Here is a 15426-nt window from a genome sequence, read left to right on the forward strand (position 1 = left end):
ATGCATGGTAATCAGCACTGTTAAGACAACCAGAGACAGTTCGATTTGGGCAGGTTTTAGGTTTTACATACAAATTTGTCAAAATGCCGACATATGAGGCAGCTTTGTTGATTCGAACCATGCCTTTGGTAATTCTTTTTTGTATTTCCTTACACTTTAAAACCTCATGTATCATATCAACTGCTTTGATGCTGTACTAATTTTATATTTGACATTTTGAGGTTATATATCAATCCTAAATTTATCTCTGCATTATAAGTTTGTAGTTTAAGCCTTAAACGATTAACTTAATTACGCATATACTTAGTTTTGGCTTAAGCAAACTGTGAATTGAAAATATTATCTGATAAATAGCCCATATGGTTCTTTACCGGATCTCGCATTCCAAAAGTCGTCTGTTTTTCAATTGTTACTACCGCATTGAAATGTGATGTTATCCAGTGAAACGAAATTAACAAAGATTTAATTTAATTGAAGTCTGCGCTCATCATTACAAACTAATGTGGAAGAGATGTGATAACATGCCCATTTTCCGGTCCACTTTCCATCACTCGTTTCTCTCAGATGATGCTTCAAATTTCTGTCGATGCTGATTTACATCGCAGGTGCAAGCAAACCCTTCCTTTCCCAATGTATCCTATACCTATTTTGTTTTGTTTTTATTTGTGTTATTGTGTCCATATTAACTAGATTTATGTTTTACAGGTAGAGCTTAAAACTTCACTGGCCCGGATTGCCAAACTTATACTAAATCAAAAAGGAATAATACGATCTATAGATAGTTTAGGTCACCAACCGACTCCTTTCAAAATAAGTTGCACGGATTCTCAACATCGTGAAGCACACTATTTCATAATAAAATTTGATTCTAATATAAAAATGATTTCACGTCTTCGTGATGAATACAACAGAGATGTCGATGTGGTACGACAACAATTTTATAAAGTAAGAGATGAAAGAGCCATTTCCTGTGAATTAGAAAAAGAATCACAACCTCCTGCATACAGAGAAGAAGTACAAGAAATGATGAAACAAGGAAAAAAGCAACAAAACCCTTTCACATATAAATTTAAATATAATTCTGGTATGACTCATTATCCATTCCAGAAATAGATTAGCTTGTATTGTTTTATTCAGTTCATGTAATTTAGTGTTTAAAATAAAAATAGTTGTATTGATTATGTTTTTATTTCTTAATTTCATCTTAAGTACATGTTTATTGATAGATCTTTAAAAATTATTCACAAGCAAAAATGAACAATCGTCGCAAACAGTGTTTGTTATGAAGAATGAAAGCGTTAATTTTCAATTTATTTTTCAACTGCAGATAATAAACATGTAATAGTTTATTTGTCATGTATCATTGAATCGAAAATACAGCAGAATCAAATAAACGCGTTGATAATATATGTAGAATACATACACTGGGAATTTATTGTCAATTTATTATGGATGTGTATGTGTGTGCATAGTAAATTAAAAAAAAATCATTATTAAATAGTTTATTTCAAAATCTGCTTATGCAGGAATGTGAAGAAGTTTTAACATTATTGTTTGTTACTATATGATACATAGATATTGATTTTGTTTTGACAATCTCGTGTTCTTAAGAAATATAATTCCTACAAAAACTTGGTCGTATTTCAGTTATTTTAGCACCGAATATCCAAAAATATAAATTTCAAACTATTCGCTATTAATAATAAATTATTTTGGAATTAAACATTTCAATACTTATATTTAACTTAAAATACTAATTCCGTGATTGACATGGTATGAATTTAAAAATTAAATTTTGCAAGTTTAAAGATCTGTCTATATTATTATTCCATTTTCAATAAGATAAAATTGAATAATTGACGAAATGCGAGAGAATTGAATTGGAGAAGACTTTTTTTTAGTATAATATCATTTTAAGATTACTTATTCAATGATGAAAACGTTCATATTTTCAGCTAGCATTGAATATTCGACAATATTTACAACAAAGCTTTTCAAGAAACAGTTTTGCTGAATGTAGTATAGACAGGTTATATGTATATCTGGAAGTTTTACATATGACGCGTATTTCCGAAATTGATCCCGCTCTGAGTTGCCCCCTTATTAGATCCATATTGAAGAGAAATCACACCCTGACCGGCTCTCATTTGCTCGTCGCTGAAATTGCGCACATTTTTGTCTGCTTCTTTGGGTCCAATTGAAGGTTTACCGAAATTTCCAGCCTGTAAAAAAAATCACGCATTAGTAATATTTTCCAAAAGTTGTCACGACAAAACATCCACGGACAAAATGTTTAACGACACAACGTCTATGACAAAATGATAACGCAATATAATGTCTTCAGACAGAATGATTATTCTACGGACTAAATTATACCATACATATACAACAGATCCATACGTTGAAAAACAAATATTACAAAATCTTTACGATCATTATGGTACTTATTTATTATATTGAATAAAAACTAAATCTTGGATGATGAGTGAAACCTATTACATTGAACACGAAAAGGAAGTGTATAGATCTTTGTCACCACATATTTTATTAAATACTTGTGCGTTTATTTCGTTATAAATAATCATTTTTGAAAATATGAATGTTTGTATATGTACGTAATAATTTTGTCCATAGACATTATGTCGTAGGCGTTGTGTCGTTAGACGTTTTGTCCGTAGATATTTTGTTCCAAAAAGCACAAACCATTAAAGCAAAATTATACATACTTTTCTTCCCAGAGATTGCAAACAGATGACAACTGAGTTGAGATTTTGACGTTCCCATAAGTCGACCGTTTGGAAGGTTTCTTGAGCAGGCACTCCGAGATTTTTAGCAGCTTCCAAAAATGCATTTATATTTTCCATACATTTAAATGCCATTTTCGATTCATTAATCTTTTTAATTGAACCGGTTTGAATGTGATTGATTAATCTGTATAAAAAATAATGTATGATTTGTGATTACAATTGTCAAATTTGATATATGTACAATAATTACAGAGAAAAATACGTGTAAGCTACAATCCGACTTGATTACATACCGACAAAGTAAAGTTCCATCTTTTAAAACTTCATAGAAGTTATCCATATCTCCTGATACACTCTCTGGTTCCCCAGTTATGGTTTTTATCCATTCCAAGCATTCTTGTGCTAATTCTTCACTGTATTTGCTATTGATCTGAAAATAAATTAAAAAAAAAAGCAGTCAATAAAGAATTCTAAAAACGATGTTAAATTATTCATTTATTCTTACAAATACCAGGAAAAATTAATACTAAAACAATTTTAATAAATGGATTTTTTTATTATAATTTAAAAATTTTATCAATTAAAAACCCTTTAGTGTTACTGTCCAAATATAATTATTTGAACAGGGAGGACGACAGCAAATTTTCATTTTGCCGATAATGAAAGTCTTTACAACTCGCAATATTATATAATCTCTATAATGTATACGAAATTTAGGATTTAAAAACCAATTAGGGGACTGTTCTGTAGAAATTGTGTAAATAATTATATTAATAGTATACATATGTAAACCTTTGTTGCATATTTAGACTTGCTCATGTTTGCAAATATATTCTCCTTTCGGTAATGTGGAGGTGTAAAGTCGTCCAAGTCAATGGAAATAGAATCGCTTTATGTCCCAGATTTCTAATGAACCAATTCTGCTATCTGGTATCAGATATTAGATAAGATACCGATATACTTTTTATCATACATATTTTATTTAATGAATCATATTTCTAATTCCCTTAAATAAAATCTTAACTAGGATTTTCAGAATATATCTTCAATATAATTTCAGAATATATTTTCAGAGTACATATATCCAGCAACAAACCAAATAAGAAGAATGAAACAACGCGATGATAATATTAATACAAAAAAAAATCAGATAAAAATTAAATCAGAAACTACTGATCCATCAGTATACTCTCAGCGGTTTACATGCTATTTACAAGGATAACAGCAGAGTGGATAAAGACTACTCTTGAGGAAAACCAACCTATAGAAAAGGTAGAATTTAGGGCAAGTTTCAGCACAATGGACCATATCCAAGTAATTCAATCAAATCAAAATGCAGTATTTAACGGCCTAACAACACAGGGAGTGCCGGAACCCTATGCAGGGATGTAAGCTATTATACAAATATATTGTAAGCTATATCATATACGGCTTTGTTTGCGCAAGCAGATACTATCTTCCAAGTTATTTCAAGCAGTATTTGAGGGCGTTATCAAAACTTAAAATGGGAAAAAGTAGGATTAAGATTCAATGGTCATCTTTTGAGCCCCTTTTGGTTTGCAGAAAATATTTATAGTCTTAATGGCTCGTGATCCAGCTAACTTACTTAACAGAAGTAGGACTAAAAATTAACGAAGACAATATTAAATTAATATATAATAGGTATTGTATGCCTGAAAGCATTAGATTAGGTAGCAAGACAGAATAAGTAATAATAAGTTAAAATCATTGACATATCAGTAACAAAGAAGAGTAAATGAAGAAACGTATGAAATTAGGATGTTGTACATTTGGGTAAATAAAAGCCGTTATCAAATTCAAAATGCCACATCGTCCGAATAAAGAAAAATCTTAGAAGAATGGACGAAAGAAGTGCTCAAATGGTACTTAAGAGAATGTAAAAGTGTGCAAGGAAATCCACAAGGGAGATGGATGGATGAAATTAGAAAATTGTGTGCGATGAGATGGATGAGAGTTGCTCAGAACAGAGACGAATGGAAGCGCGTTTGGAGAGGCCTTGAGAGGATGGTGAATGGCTATAAATGATGATGATTGTTATTAATTAAAAATACTTAAATAATGAAACAGTTATAATATAATATTTGTTTACAGAATAAAAAAAAGCAACCTAATCATATCGATAAATAGGTCAAATAGTCAGGAGTTGTTTAATCGGTTATTGAACCAACATAGCAGTAAAACTTTCAAACCAAGCAAATCGTGGTTCCAAAATAAAAATGGAAAATAAATATTGAAAGGGTAAGGTAGATGTGCGATTACAACTCGTTTCTTGTCCCTGACTGAATATTTTATTGATATGTACATTGGCGAGGGCCCCAAAGGACCTCTCTTGCATTCCAACCAGGTAATCCACCTTGTTTCCCAACTTCTGAACAGGAAATTTGACCGGGTAAAAAAAAGTTATTTTCGAAAATAGTAGAGGTCCGAAATGGTTAGATTGTTCTCGAATGAACCAGCGTTATCATGCAAATTCGTAATATGCAGGCATAGCGGTTGGTCGCAATTAAAATTGGAAGGCATTTTTACATTGATATTGTGTCGGTCAGTCAGCGATAGCATAATTGTCGCGGTCGCCATAAACGGAACGACCGGAATTTGGTTTTGGAGCCACTCCTAAAATACAAACATGGCTGTTGTGATAAGTATTTTGCAATAATGAACTTCGGATTTCGAAAAAACGACAGTAGCGAAATATTTTAATATGAAATTCCATAAATTTCCACGAATAAAGTTAAAATAGCAAAGTAAATAACTGCAAACTTACACTAAAAATATACCAAATGATATAGTATTATATAGAGTCTATATCAAATAGTTTGAATTTTCATGTTAAAAAATATAGTGGAAACTTCATTTACTAGATAGCAAAATATGACTTTAAAATTCGAGTGGTTAAGAGGGCTGTACACCCGAAACCTTAATTTTGTTGCCGTTCCTTTCTTCGATATATATATTGAGTGATGGGTAAACTAATTTGCATATATGTTATTACTAAAGCCCGGACCCTGAGGGGGCCGTTTATTGTTCAAATGTTGTAAATGCATTGTTAAAGGTTTGCCGAACCTTTTTTACAAAGCATTTACAACAATTGAACAATAAACGGCACGCTTCCGGTCCTACCTCTAGTTATTACAATTACTGTAGTTCTGGACAAAGGATTAAGCCTATGTATAAAACTAGTATTTTTTTGAAAATGTTAATTGATTAAAAAATAAACCTACATACATATGTATACACATATATTGTTGCATAATATTAACAAACTTAGTAATTTTACTTATTAAAAAAAGATTAAATAAAATAGGTCGTCCTTTATGTCTTAAAAAGCGTCACTAAAATAAGTAGAGTAAAGTAAATAAGTAACATACATAAACATATGTATATTTCCATATATTTTTTTTTTTTCAGTAAAAACATATTTTTTTCTTATTTGCTGTTTATTGTCAAAATAATATTGGGACCCTCTCGGCGCCCCGGTGGGGAAATTCATCTCTTGTGACTTTAAAAATGTATAGGAAAAAATAATAATAAATGAAACTAATATAAAACCGTTAAAAATAAAACATTATGGGAGGCGTGTGCAGTGAAACGATGGAATTGCTAAGACACGATTATTTAATGTGGCGGGCGGGAAGGAAGTAAAGTAGCAACGAATCAACATGGCCGAGTTGGTCCCAACTCGCAGGATGGTGACCAACTCGCCACAACATATTCATTATTCATTCACAAGAGATGTAATAACGAAATTGAGATTGCAAAATTGATTCGACGTTTAAACTATGAAAATTTCCATTCGCAGTTTGGCAAGCACCGGTGAGGCTTCAGTTTAATTTTTGCGCGATGACGTCACTTTAGCCTTGAGTCGAATCGCGGCCAGGACCAGGTGAGCCTGGGAGAAGCGCGTGCGACATACTCTCCAACACGCAATGCCAAATTTACAGATAAATACACAATCATATATTAAAAAAATGTGTTTTACATCTATTCGAATATGCGTGATTGAAAATAAATAGAAAATACAATATTGAAAAAAAAAAACGTTTAGAAACTAGGAGAAAAAATATCGCAATCAAATATGATATGTATTACAAAACAAACATAAAATTTTATCTAAATCCTATTGAAATGCATACATATATAACGCTCATATTTATGACTAGCAATCTTGCACATAATCAATATAAGCTAAAAAAAAGTGTGCTAGATTGAACTGAACAATCATTGTTTTAAACGATGACTTATAATAACAAACGTATTTATCATATACATAAGAAGCTACATTTGTACCCACAAGGAATACTGAATTTATTTATTTAGTTTGCACATTAATATGTACAAACATTTTGAATTCGGCTTTTAAAGGCATTCCCATTTCTAATTAAAAAAAATAGTCCCCCCCTCCAAAAGCAAAAATATATCATCAGACATTGATGTAATATGGTTGCACCACCGATGTTTAGTTTTGAAACTACATATTGGTAATTGAACACGTTATATGCTTATTATGCTGATTCACCAGTCAATGTCCTGGTTGAATTTCATATGCATTTAATGGGACAAACATTGATTTGACTCTGAAAGATGTTAAAATACTCCCAGACAGTAGATTGCAGGACAGCCGTGTGCAGGATGACCCAAAAAGCCTTTTATGGGCAAAAATACCGGTCCGACTGGTTTGCCAAACCACACACAGAGTTGCTAATGCTACAATTCGAGCTAATGGAAGAACGCACAATCAACCAAATTAACTATAACCAAAGGGCAACTCATTAGTAGAGGTAGGACCGGAAGCGCGCCGTCTATTGTTCCATTATTGTAAATGCTTTGTAAAAAAGGTTCGGCAAACCTTTAAAAATGCATTTACAACATGTGAACAATGAACAGTGCGCTCTGGGTCCGCTCTTTACTCATTAGAAACAAATTAATTACATGATAACATATTAAGTATTAACTTTTCATCAAATACCGCAATCGAAATTGGGATTATTCCGAGATATTCTTTGATAGGTATTAAACAGAAATGATGTTTACACATTGGTGACGAATGCATTAAACGTATGTATGTATGTATTAAATGCAGTGGCGGCTCGTGATAATTTTTAGTGGCGGGGCTGCACTGAAAAGATGTCTAAAACATGTCACCATAATTGTTCTATCATGTCATAACTAGAGGTAGGACCGGAAGCGCGCCGTCTATTGTTCCATTATTGTAAATGCTTTGTTAAAAAGGTTCGGCAAACCTTTAACAATGCATTTACAACATGTGAACAATGGACAGCGCGCTCTGGGTCCGCTCTTTAGTCATAACAGGACAAAAGTTTTCGTTATGCTTATCTATTTCCCGCCGATAAGCTTCGCTTAAATGGGTTTTTAAATGGATTAAATGGATTAAATGGGTTTTTATGTTAGCCGATCCCAAAATCGTGAGATTACACACATTTTTTAAGTGTTCGACACTTCCCTCGTGTTTTTTTTAATTTTATCGTTTAAATGTTTTAAGTCAATAACTCCTGTTTTCGTCCAAGATGCTTCGCCTGGCGACTCGCCTCCAAACAAAAGACACGGATAACAAAATAACACGTTTTTTTCTGTACATCCCGTTAACCAATTGTATTTTTTATAAATGTCTGGATTAAATTTTCGCGAGTAACTAAAGGATCTACTAGTAGCAGGCTGTGAAATAATTAAATTGGGCGTGAGGCAGCCTAATGCTTTTATAGCGACTTTTTCGGTAAGTTCTAGTCGCGAAAAGTGAAAATTTTGTAAATATTTTACTGAATTCTTTTTTTCTTCCATTTTTGAAAGAAAAAAAATCTTAATATATTTAAATAAAAATTACGAGAAAAAATTAAACAGATTTGAAAAAAGTTTGCTGTTATCGAAATGAAAACGACTCACCGAAGATTTGATGAGGGCTCGTACACAACCAATTAAGAGTAACGAAAACGAATAAAGCTGTGATCGTGCGATTCAACTAATCAAATGTAAGATCAAGCGCGCGAAATCTTACACAAACTGACAGATGAATGTCGTTTAACAGGCGAAGGCTGCCGACTATCCAGCCCAAAACGGCAGAGTGAGTGAAAGAGAAAGAGCTATCTGCAGTTGCAAATAGCTCTTTCTTTTTCTCGTTCCGAGACTCCGGGCTGCGTGGCGTTCAGGGCGGCGCTGTAAAACTTTACAGCCAGTACAGCAACATTTTAATTCATCTGTCACCATACAAGTTAGTGGGGTCTTCGAAACGGTCAACATTACTTACAATATCACCCTTTTGGATATGGGTGATATTGTAAGTAATATTTACTCTGTCGAAGGCCCCAATAGTTCGTCCATCCAACTAATAAAAATCATTAATAAATAAAATATTAAATGTATTATTAAACATATATTTTAGAATTTTATAGGAGGGGCTGCAGCCCGGCAGCCCATTAGGACGCGCCGCCACTGATTAAATGCAATTCTTCGAGTGCTAAAACGATAACATAATAGCATTGATTGCGTCACGGCGATAACATCTAGGCCATACATATTACAAATTGACTATAAATATTACTATAATTTAGGTAGAAAATGAATGGGAAAAATTTTGTCGCTATATTATAATAATAATTTTTAAGGTGGACTACTCGTATGCCAAGTGTGGGCGTTCGTAAATAAATTGAAGACAATGTATTATGAAAAAGTGTTAACAAGTAAAAGTAAACGTTTCCCAAACGGGTTTCTGAAACCTGTTGATTCTGAATGAATTATAATTGCCTTTGAGTCATCGAGATCTTAGTCTCAAAACAAGATTATTGTGGAATTAGTGGAACTCAAATTGATTCCACAATAAATTCTAACGATTGATAACAGTATCAAAGGGGACATTTATAGCACTATACATACATATGACTGTTGCCTATAAATTCAATTACTAAACTGTAATTAATTCTTATCTGACTTTATCGCAATAATTTTTTATACAAACAATGTTCTCATAAGTTAAAAATCCTAGGTATTTATATTACTTTTACGATATAAATATGTATGTATATAAATGTTGATTCACTGTTAGAAACATGGAAGGATGAAGAGGATTAATGTTTTAACGACGAAATTAAAGGCGCAGACACACATAATCGTACGGCATGGCATACCTAGGTGGACTTCAGCTTTGAATGGGCGTGTCTATGTCGTTGTTAATTCGTACGATCTTATTCAACAAGTTTCTCCAGTTCTTCAAATATGGGAATCACCGTTGTCGATCATTGTGAAACTAATGTCAATACAAGGAAAATATACCACCGAAAACATTCCAGGGGTGATTTTTGGCCTGCCATACATCTAGTTTTTTTTTTATGTGCAAACTATCTAAAAAAAATCGAGTACTGCGTACGATTACGTGTCTTACCGTTAAGAGTGTCACGAACAAACGCTCACCGACATAATGTACCCGATAGAAGGTTCACAGATTGAATGTTTACACGAAATAACGTTCACGCGACAAAATGAACGCAAATTCCGTTTTTGAATGTGTGAACGTTTTGTTGCGTAAACGTTCTTTGGTGTGAAGGTTTTCTTCGCAAACGTTCTAACGCGTGATTCTTCTATCGGGTTCATTATGTCGGTGAGCGTTTTGTCCGTGAACGTTTGTTCGCGGAACCGTTAAGGATACAGCCGTTGTTAGGTTGCTGGTTAGCCGTTGCTATGCGCTCATTCCAGACGTAAAAATAAATAGGATTGAATAATCCATAAAGCCACAAATTAAAAATGTTGCCCAAAATTATATGAACATCTGTTAAGTGAGAGTTCAGTCAGATAAGATCCAAAAACTGAGAAAACAATAGGCAATTTCGCAAATACAATACATATGCACATAGCTCGTAGACACTCACAATAATAAAACGATTTAACTTTTGCATAAAAATGATATGGTCGGCGAATTTAGACAGCAGTTGAACGTGTGTGTGAACCAATTAGCAAAACGACAGCTTCGAATTAATTCTAGCGCACTTGACGAGCAAAATCAGCAAGTATACAGCAGTTGTGTCAAAAAATTTGGCGAACTAGAAATTAGACAAGTGGCAATTAAACAAATTTTCGGCAACATATTGCAAACTCGACCCACAGCACTATGACGATGGATTCCGTTGCTTTCGTTTAATTCCAACGTTAAAAGTTAACGAACGGCATAGGCTCCGAATAAGGCCGGTAAAATGTATGTAGTCCCTGATTAACATATATGACTTGAAACTAATGAACACTCGGACGAACGAATTTCCGGAAGTTTGAGTAGCATTTTTTAAAGGCATGACAACGAATGGAACGAATGAGCGGTCGTTACGGTCAAAGATTCTATCAAAATAGGTCTGCATCGCCAAAAATTTGCCTAAAGCAGTTAGCTGCACCAAGTAGATCGTGTCCATTATGCATGTACATCGCAAAAATGAAAATCATATATGATCTATCAACCTCCATGTATACATCATCGTAGGAGAGAGAAACAGTCGAGTACTAAGTATTGGAGGTTGTAATTGAAATTCCGTACACGCATTATCGATGTCATTAGTTTTGGTACTTAAAATTTGAGGTCCACAACATTCCTAAACGGTCTTCATGTTTAAATTATTGTCACAGAACTTTTCGAAAAGTAATTACAATGGCTTTTCGTGATGGTATTTCGTATCAATATTGTTCACTTTAGGTTGTAAACTTATGGATTAGGGGCAATTATGATACTGATATGAATATGGTTATCAATATCGATTAATGTTTTAACACAAAATAGTCCCTTTCTATGAATAAGAATATATATACATAGTATATATTGATTATAACTAAATGTATGGTATGTACATATGATGGATGTGGCAATCTGGTAGTTTATCAGGCAACATACTCGACTTCAAATTGCGCTTCTAGTGAAGTTTAAATGACTTCAACGTGTCTGTTTTAATTAATGCAAGTGAGTTCGGAGAGATCTTGTTAAAATTTTTGAAACAATGGTTGATTTATTAATCGGATGACTCTAAGGCAGACTTTTTGGAGATAAAGATGTATGTTTTTAAGAAGTTCGCGGTTCACAAATATTATTTCGGAAATCTTTCCAATTATGCACACTGATAAATAAACTTGAATTTGTTTTTAGAATAATTACCATCGTCCATTTATAAATTTTTTGTGCAAAATTCATTGATGTCATCGCTAATTATGCACGTCATTTTAGCGATTAAAAATTCTTGATTTCATTCAGTAATCGCATACATTTTATTAAAATACACTTCTACTTATTATTCACATTATAATTTTTTTTACACTTATTGATTCTAATAGGAATTTTTACATTTTTATGCGTCTATAAAACATACATTAACAGTGACCTGCTTCATCATGATTAAAAGTAAAACAACAGAAAGTCTTTTGATGAATAATGCAACGCTGTTGAAAAAAGTATGAAAAATGCACCAAAATACATACAAACATAAGTATTTTTGCATATTAAGAGGGCTGTACACCAGAAACCTTAATTTTGTTACTGTTCCTTTCTTCGATATATATATTGAGTGAATGCGACAGTTGCGCTTCGACCAGATAAAACGTATTTTAAATTGACAAAATCGAGGTTTCGTATTCTCCTCCAAAGCTGGACCAATTTTAAAAAAATTTCATCATCGGTATGATAAAGATAATTTCTGTGCATCTATCGGCGTATTTTTTTTTAAATCGACCGTTAAATAAGCACGCTGGACTCGTTTCGTGGGTGTAAAAAAGAGGCGATTTTATAGATGTTTGGCGGCTCCTAGCTCCTATAAAAAATAATTAATCAAAAAAATAAAACGATAGATGCACCCCAATGGTAGATATCCATAGCATATTAAAAAATAATTTCTCTAGTGCCATAATTGAGGAAGGGAGAAGTATAGTACGTTTGTATGGACAAGGCGCTGCTGTCCAGCCCTCTTAAGAGAAATTATTTTAAAAATACTTCTGAAGATATGAGAAATGTATCTTTTCATTTAATAGAATTAAGTATACGCTATTATATGTATGTATATGTATGTCCAAGTGTACGTTCATGAACATACATACTAATTTTTTCGGGTTTGGTGCAAGCGCTCGACACTCACCAGACAGACTGAACGACAGATAAACTGGATGTCAGCTTTAAACGCAATTCTCGTCTTCTCGAATGGTAGATTGCACATCAGATGACGAGTAACCTTTCGATTTGCACATATGCAATTATTAAAATTGAGTTGGATCTTTATTACCATTTTAATAATTGCATATGTGCAAATCGAAAGGTTACTCGTCATCTGATGTGCAATCTATCATTCGAGAAGATGAGAATTGCGTTTAAAGCTGCCATCCAGTTTATTTGTCGTTCAGTCTGTCTGGTGATTGTCGAGCGCTTGCACCGCACCGAATTATTTCATACACGAAACAATCTGCTCAGTCAAAAGAACAAATTTGAGTATTCTCCATCGTTTGTCCCATCCTCTATGCATGTAAGCTGGGTTGAAATATTTTTAATATGAACGGGAACTGGAATTATAGCAACGTTGCAATGTGGTTTCCACAGATTTTTCCTTTTACATATATTGTTGACAGTTTTGACAGCTTAAAGTTTCATGCGACACTCCTTGCGAGTCTATTTGAAGACAGTTTTTGACTTACACTTAAACTAAAACCAATAGCTCATGTACATATGAACAAACTAGTATGTTCATGAACGAGCCGGAGTGAAAACTTGGACTGTAACATATACATAAGTTAGATTTACATATTACATATTCATATGAGAATCATGAAGCTAGCTAGTGTTGCCAAATGAATGTTAGTAACCTGCATGGGGAATGAAATTTTTATACACTACAACGTTTGCCATTGTTTTACATCACTGTATGAACATGAGTGTGGTCAAGTAAAGTTCGTACACACGTATAGTGTACATCGTGACTTACAACCATTGCATGTTTGTACAAAACAAAAATAAACAACACACCTTAATTTATTCCACAAACGAAACAGAGTTGACAATTGTTCGTTCGCGAAATTTCTATATTTGATCTAATCATTTGCGGCATAATCTATATTCGCACGAATTAAAATAAATTTAAACTATTCGCGAGGAAATTGATGTCACCAACAAAAGCTATACATGTGTATTTTACATATGTACATATTTTGATAAGAGATTTTATCTAATCAAAACGCAAATTTTCCAGAATTAGACATTAATATGACCACAATAAATACATAATAATTAACGGCTGTCCATTTGTATTTAAAATAATAATGCCTTTTATCAATTCAGGAGTTTCAACGAGGATATTAAATCGAGTCGCTTCGAATTGCCAGATGCGGCATCGCATTTCATTTGCGGGCAAGCGAGATGAATCAACAACGATGCTGATTCACACCAACGTACAAAAGGCGTGATGATCTCTCGCCTATGTTCATTCCAATGTACAAACGTCGTAAAGATAAGTCGACCCCAAGTCGAAAATGATTATAAAAATATGGAATAATTAATGCATAAACAATACATGGATACTAAACTTTAAAATTTAGAATAAAATTCTAAGAATTTATATACGTTTCGAATGAATTATAATATATTTTATAGATGGTAAGTGGGTCTACTCATAGTGAATGTCATTTACATTGCCGTTTCATGATTCACACTTACTTATTTGCATAGCACATTGTTTTGTGCGATACGTGCACATCGTGCTATATTTTTATTCAACATTTGTTTGCAACAAACATTAAGGCAAAGTGTGTTTTGATTAAAAACAAATATTTCGAAACACGCATAAAGGAACCAAAAATTCCCCACAGCAAGCATTAAACGTACTGGCAATTAGTCATAAAGTGTAATAGAAAAAATGACAGCAAATCATCAGAAAATAAAAAAAAAAATAGATGAGAACAGATTTCTCCAGATTTCGACGTATAATTAACGAGCGTGTACAATATACGAGTTATGGAGACCATCTGCATCAACAATCTGTGCAAATTACACAAAGATATAGTCTCCATTCTACGACTTCGCCATTAGAAAATATACTTAGCAACGCGTCATTTTGATTAATTACACGCAAGTTGCAATTTCAGCGTACTATTATTTAGCGTGTTTGGCCATTTTGCGATCGAAATTGGCAATTTCGCCGGTTTGTCGTAAAAATTGAAGGCAACGGAATCGCGTTAACACGACAAATGGTCACAAATGGACGCCCTCGTTGTCGAGTGGATGTAGTTTATACATGCGGGTGGTTTCGGCCATTAATACAAATACTATCCCGGTAAACATTACGCATGGATTGTGATGTAGTAATACTGATGTTGTTGGTACAATACAAATACAGACACGAGTTTACCATTGTTTTAAATTGGACCAACCAAAATTACACCAAGCATCTCGAGTTCGGTATCCAACCGACAAATGGAAAGATGCGTCACATGGGTACGATAATCTCGTGATCAGTTTGCTTGACCGTTGAAGAGCTGAAGCAGTCGATGATGTCATCGACGGAATAAGGCTCTGACGCCGTCTGGCATACGGCGCTCGAGTACGCCAGACGGAAACCTTCGAATGCAAAACATCGAGGATGTATCAACACACGTGATGATTGGCTTCCTGTCTAATGTCCGGATATCATGTTTAGAAGCTCGC

The 15426-nt window shown here is 33.4% G+C and overlaps 2 protein-coding genes and 1 long non-coding RNA gene across 4 annotated transcripts in view; 2 read left to right on the top strand and 1 right to left on the bottom strand.

Annotated features, from left to right (window-relative positions):
- mRpS6 (mitochondrial ribosomal protein S6) lies at window positions 1-1626 on the top strand. The gene is made up of 2 exons (XM_077434934.1): window positions 1-128; window positions 706-1626. The coding sequence occupies exons 1-2, from the start codon at window positions 84-86 to the stop codon at window positions 1111-1113; spliced, it is 453 nt and encodes a 150-aa protein (XP_077291060.1). The 5' UTR covers window positions 1-83; the 3' UTR covers window positions 1114-1626.
- The window catches only part of LOC143914647 (uncharacterized), a 403002-nt gene that overhangs the window by 372725 nt on the left and 14851 nt on the right, over window positions 1-15426 (top strand). The window lies entirely within an intron of this gene.
- The window catches only part of Chd64 (transgelin calponin-3), a 23863-nt gene continuing 9603 nt past the window's right edge, over window positions 1167-15426 (bottom strand). The window contains exons 2-4 of one of the 2 annotated variants that reach the window (XM_077434925.1): window positions 3041-3177; window positions 2727-2931; window positions 1167-2222 (exon numbers count right to left, since the gene is read on the bottom strand). In XM_077434925.1, the coding sequence (XP_077291051.1) occupies window positions 2052-2222; window positions 2727-2931; window positions 3041-3177 (513 nt within the window). In that variant the 3' untranslated portion in view covers window positions 1167-2051. Of the gene's footprint in view, window positions 2223-2722; window positions 2932-3040; window positions 3178-15426 lie in introns of both variants that reach the window. The other variant, XM_077434927.1, reaches the window with a different exon arrangement.

Source organism: Arctopsyche grandis, chromosome 7 (genome assembly GCF_051622035.1).
Source record: "Arctopsyche grandis isolate Sample6627 chromosome 7, ASM5162203v2, whole genome shotgun sequence".
In the NCBI taxonomy this organism is placed as follows: Eukaryota; Metazoa; Arthropoda; class Insecta; order Trichoptera; family Hydropsychidae; genus Arctopsyche; species Arctopsyche grandis.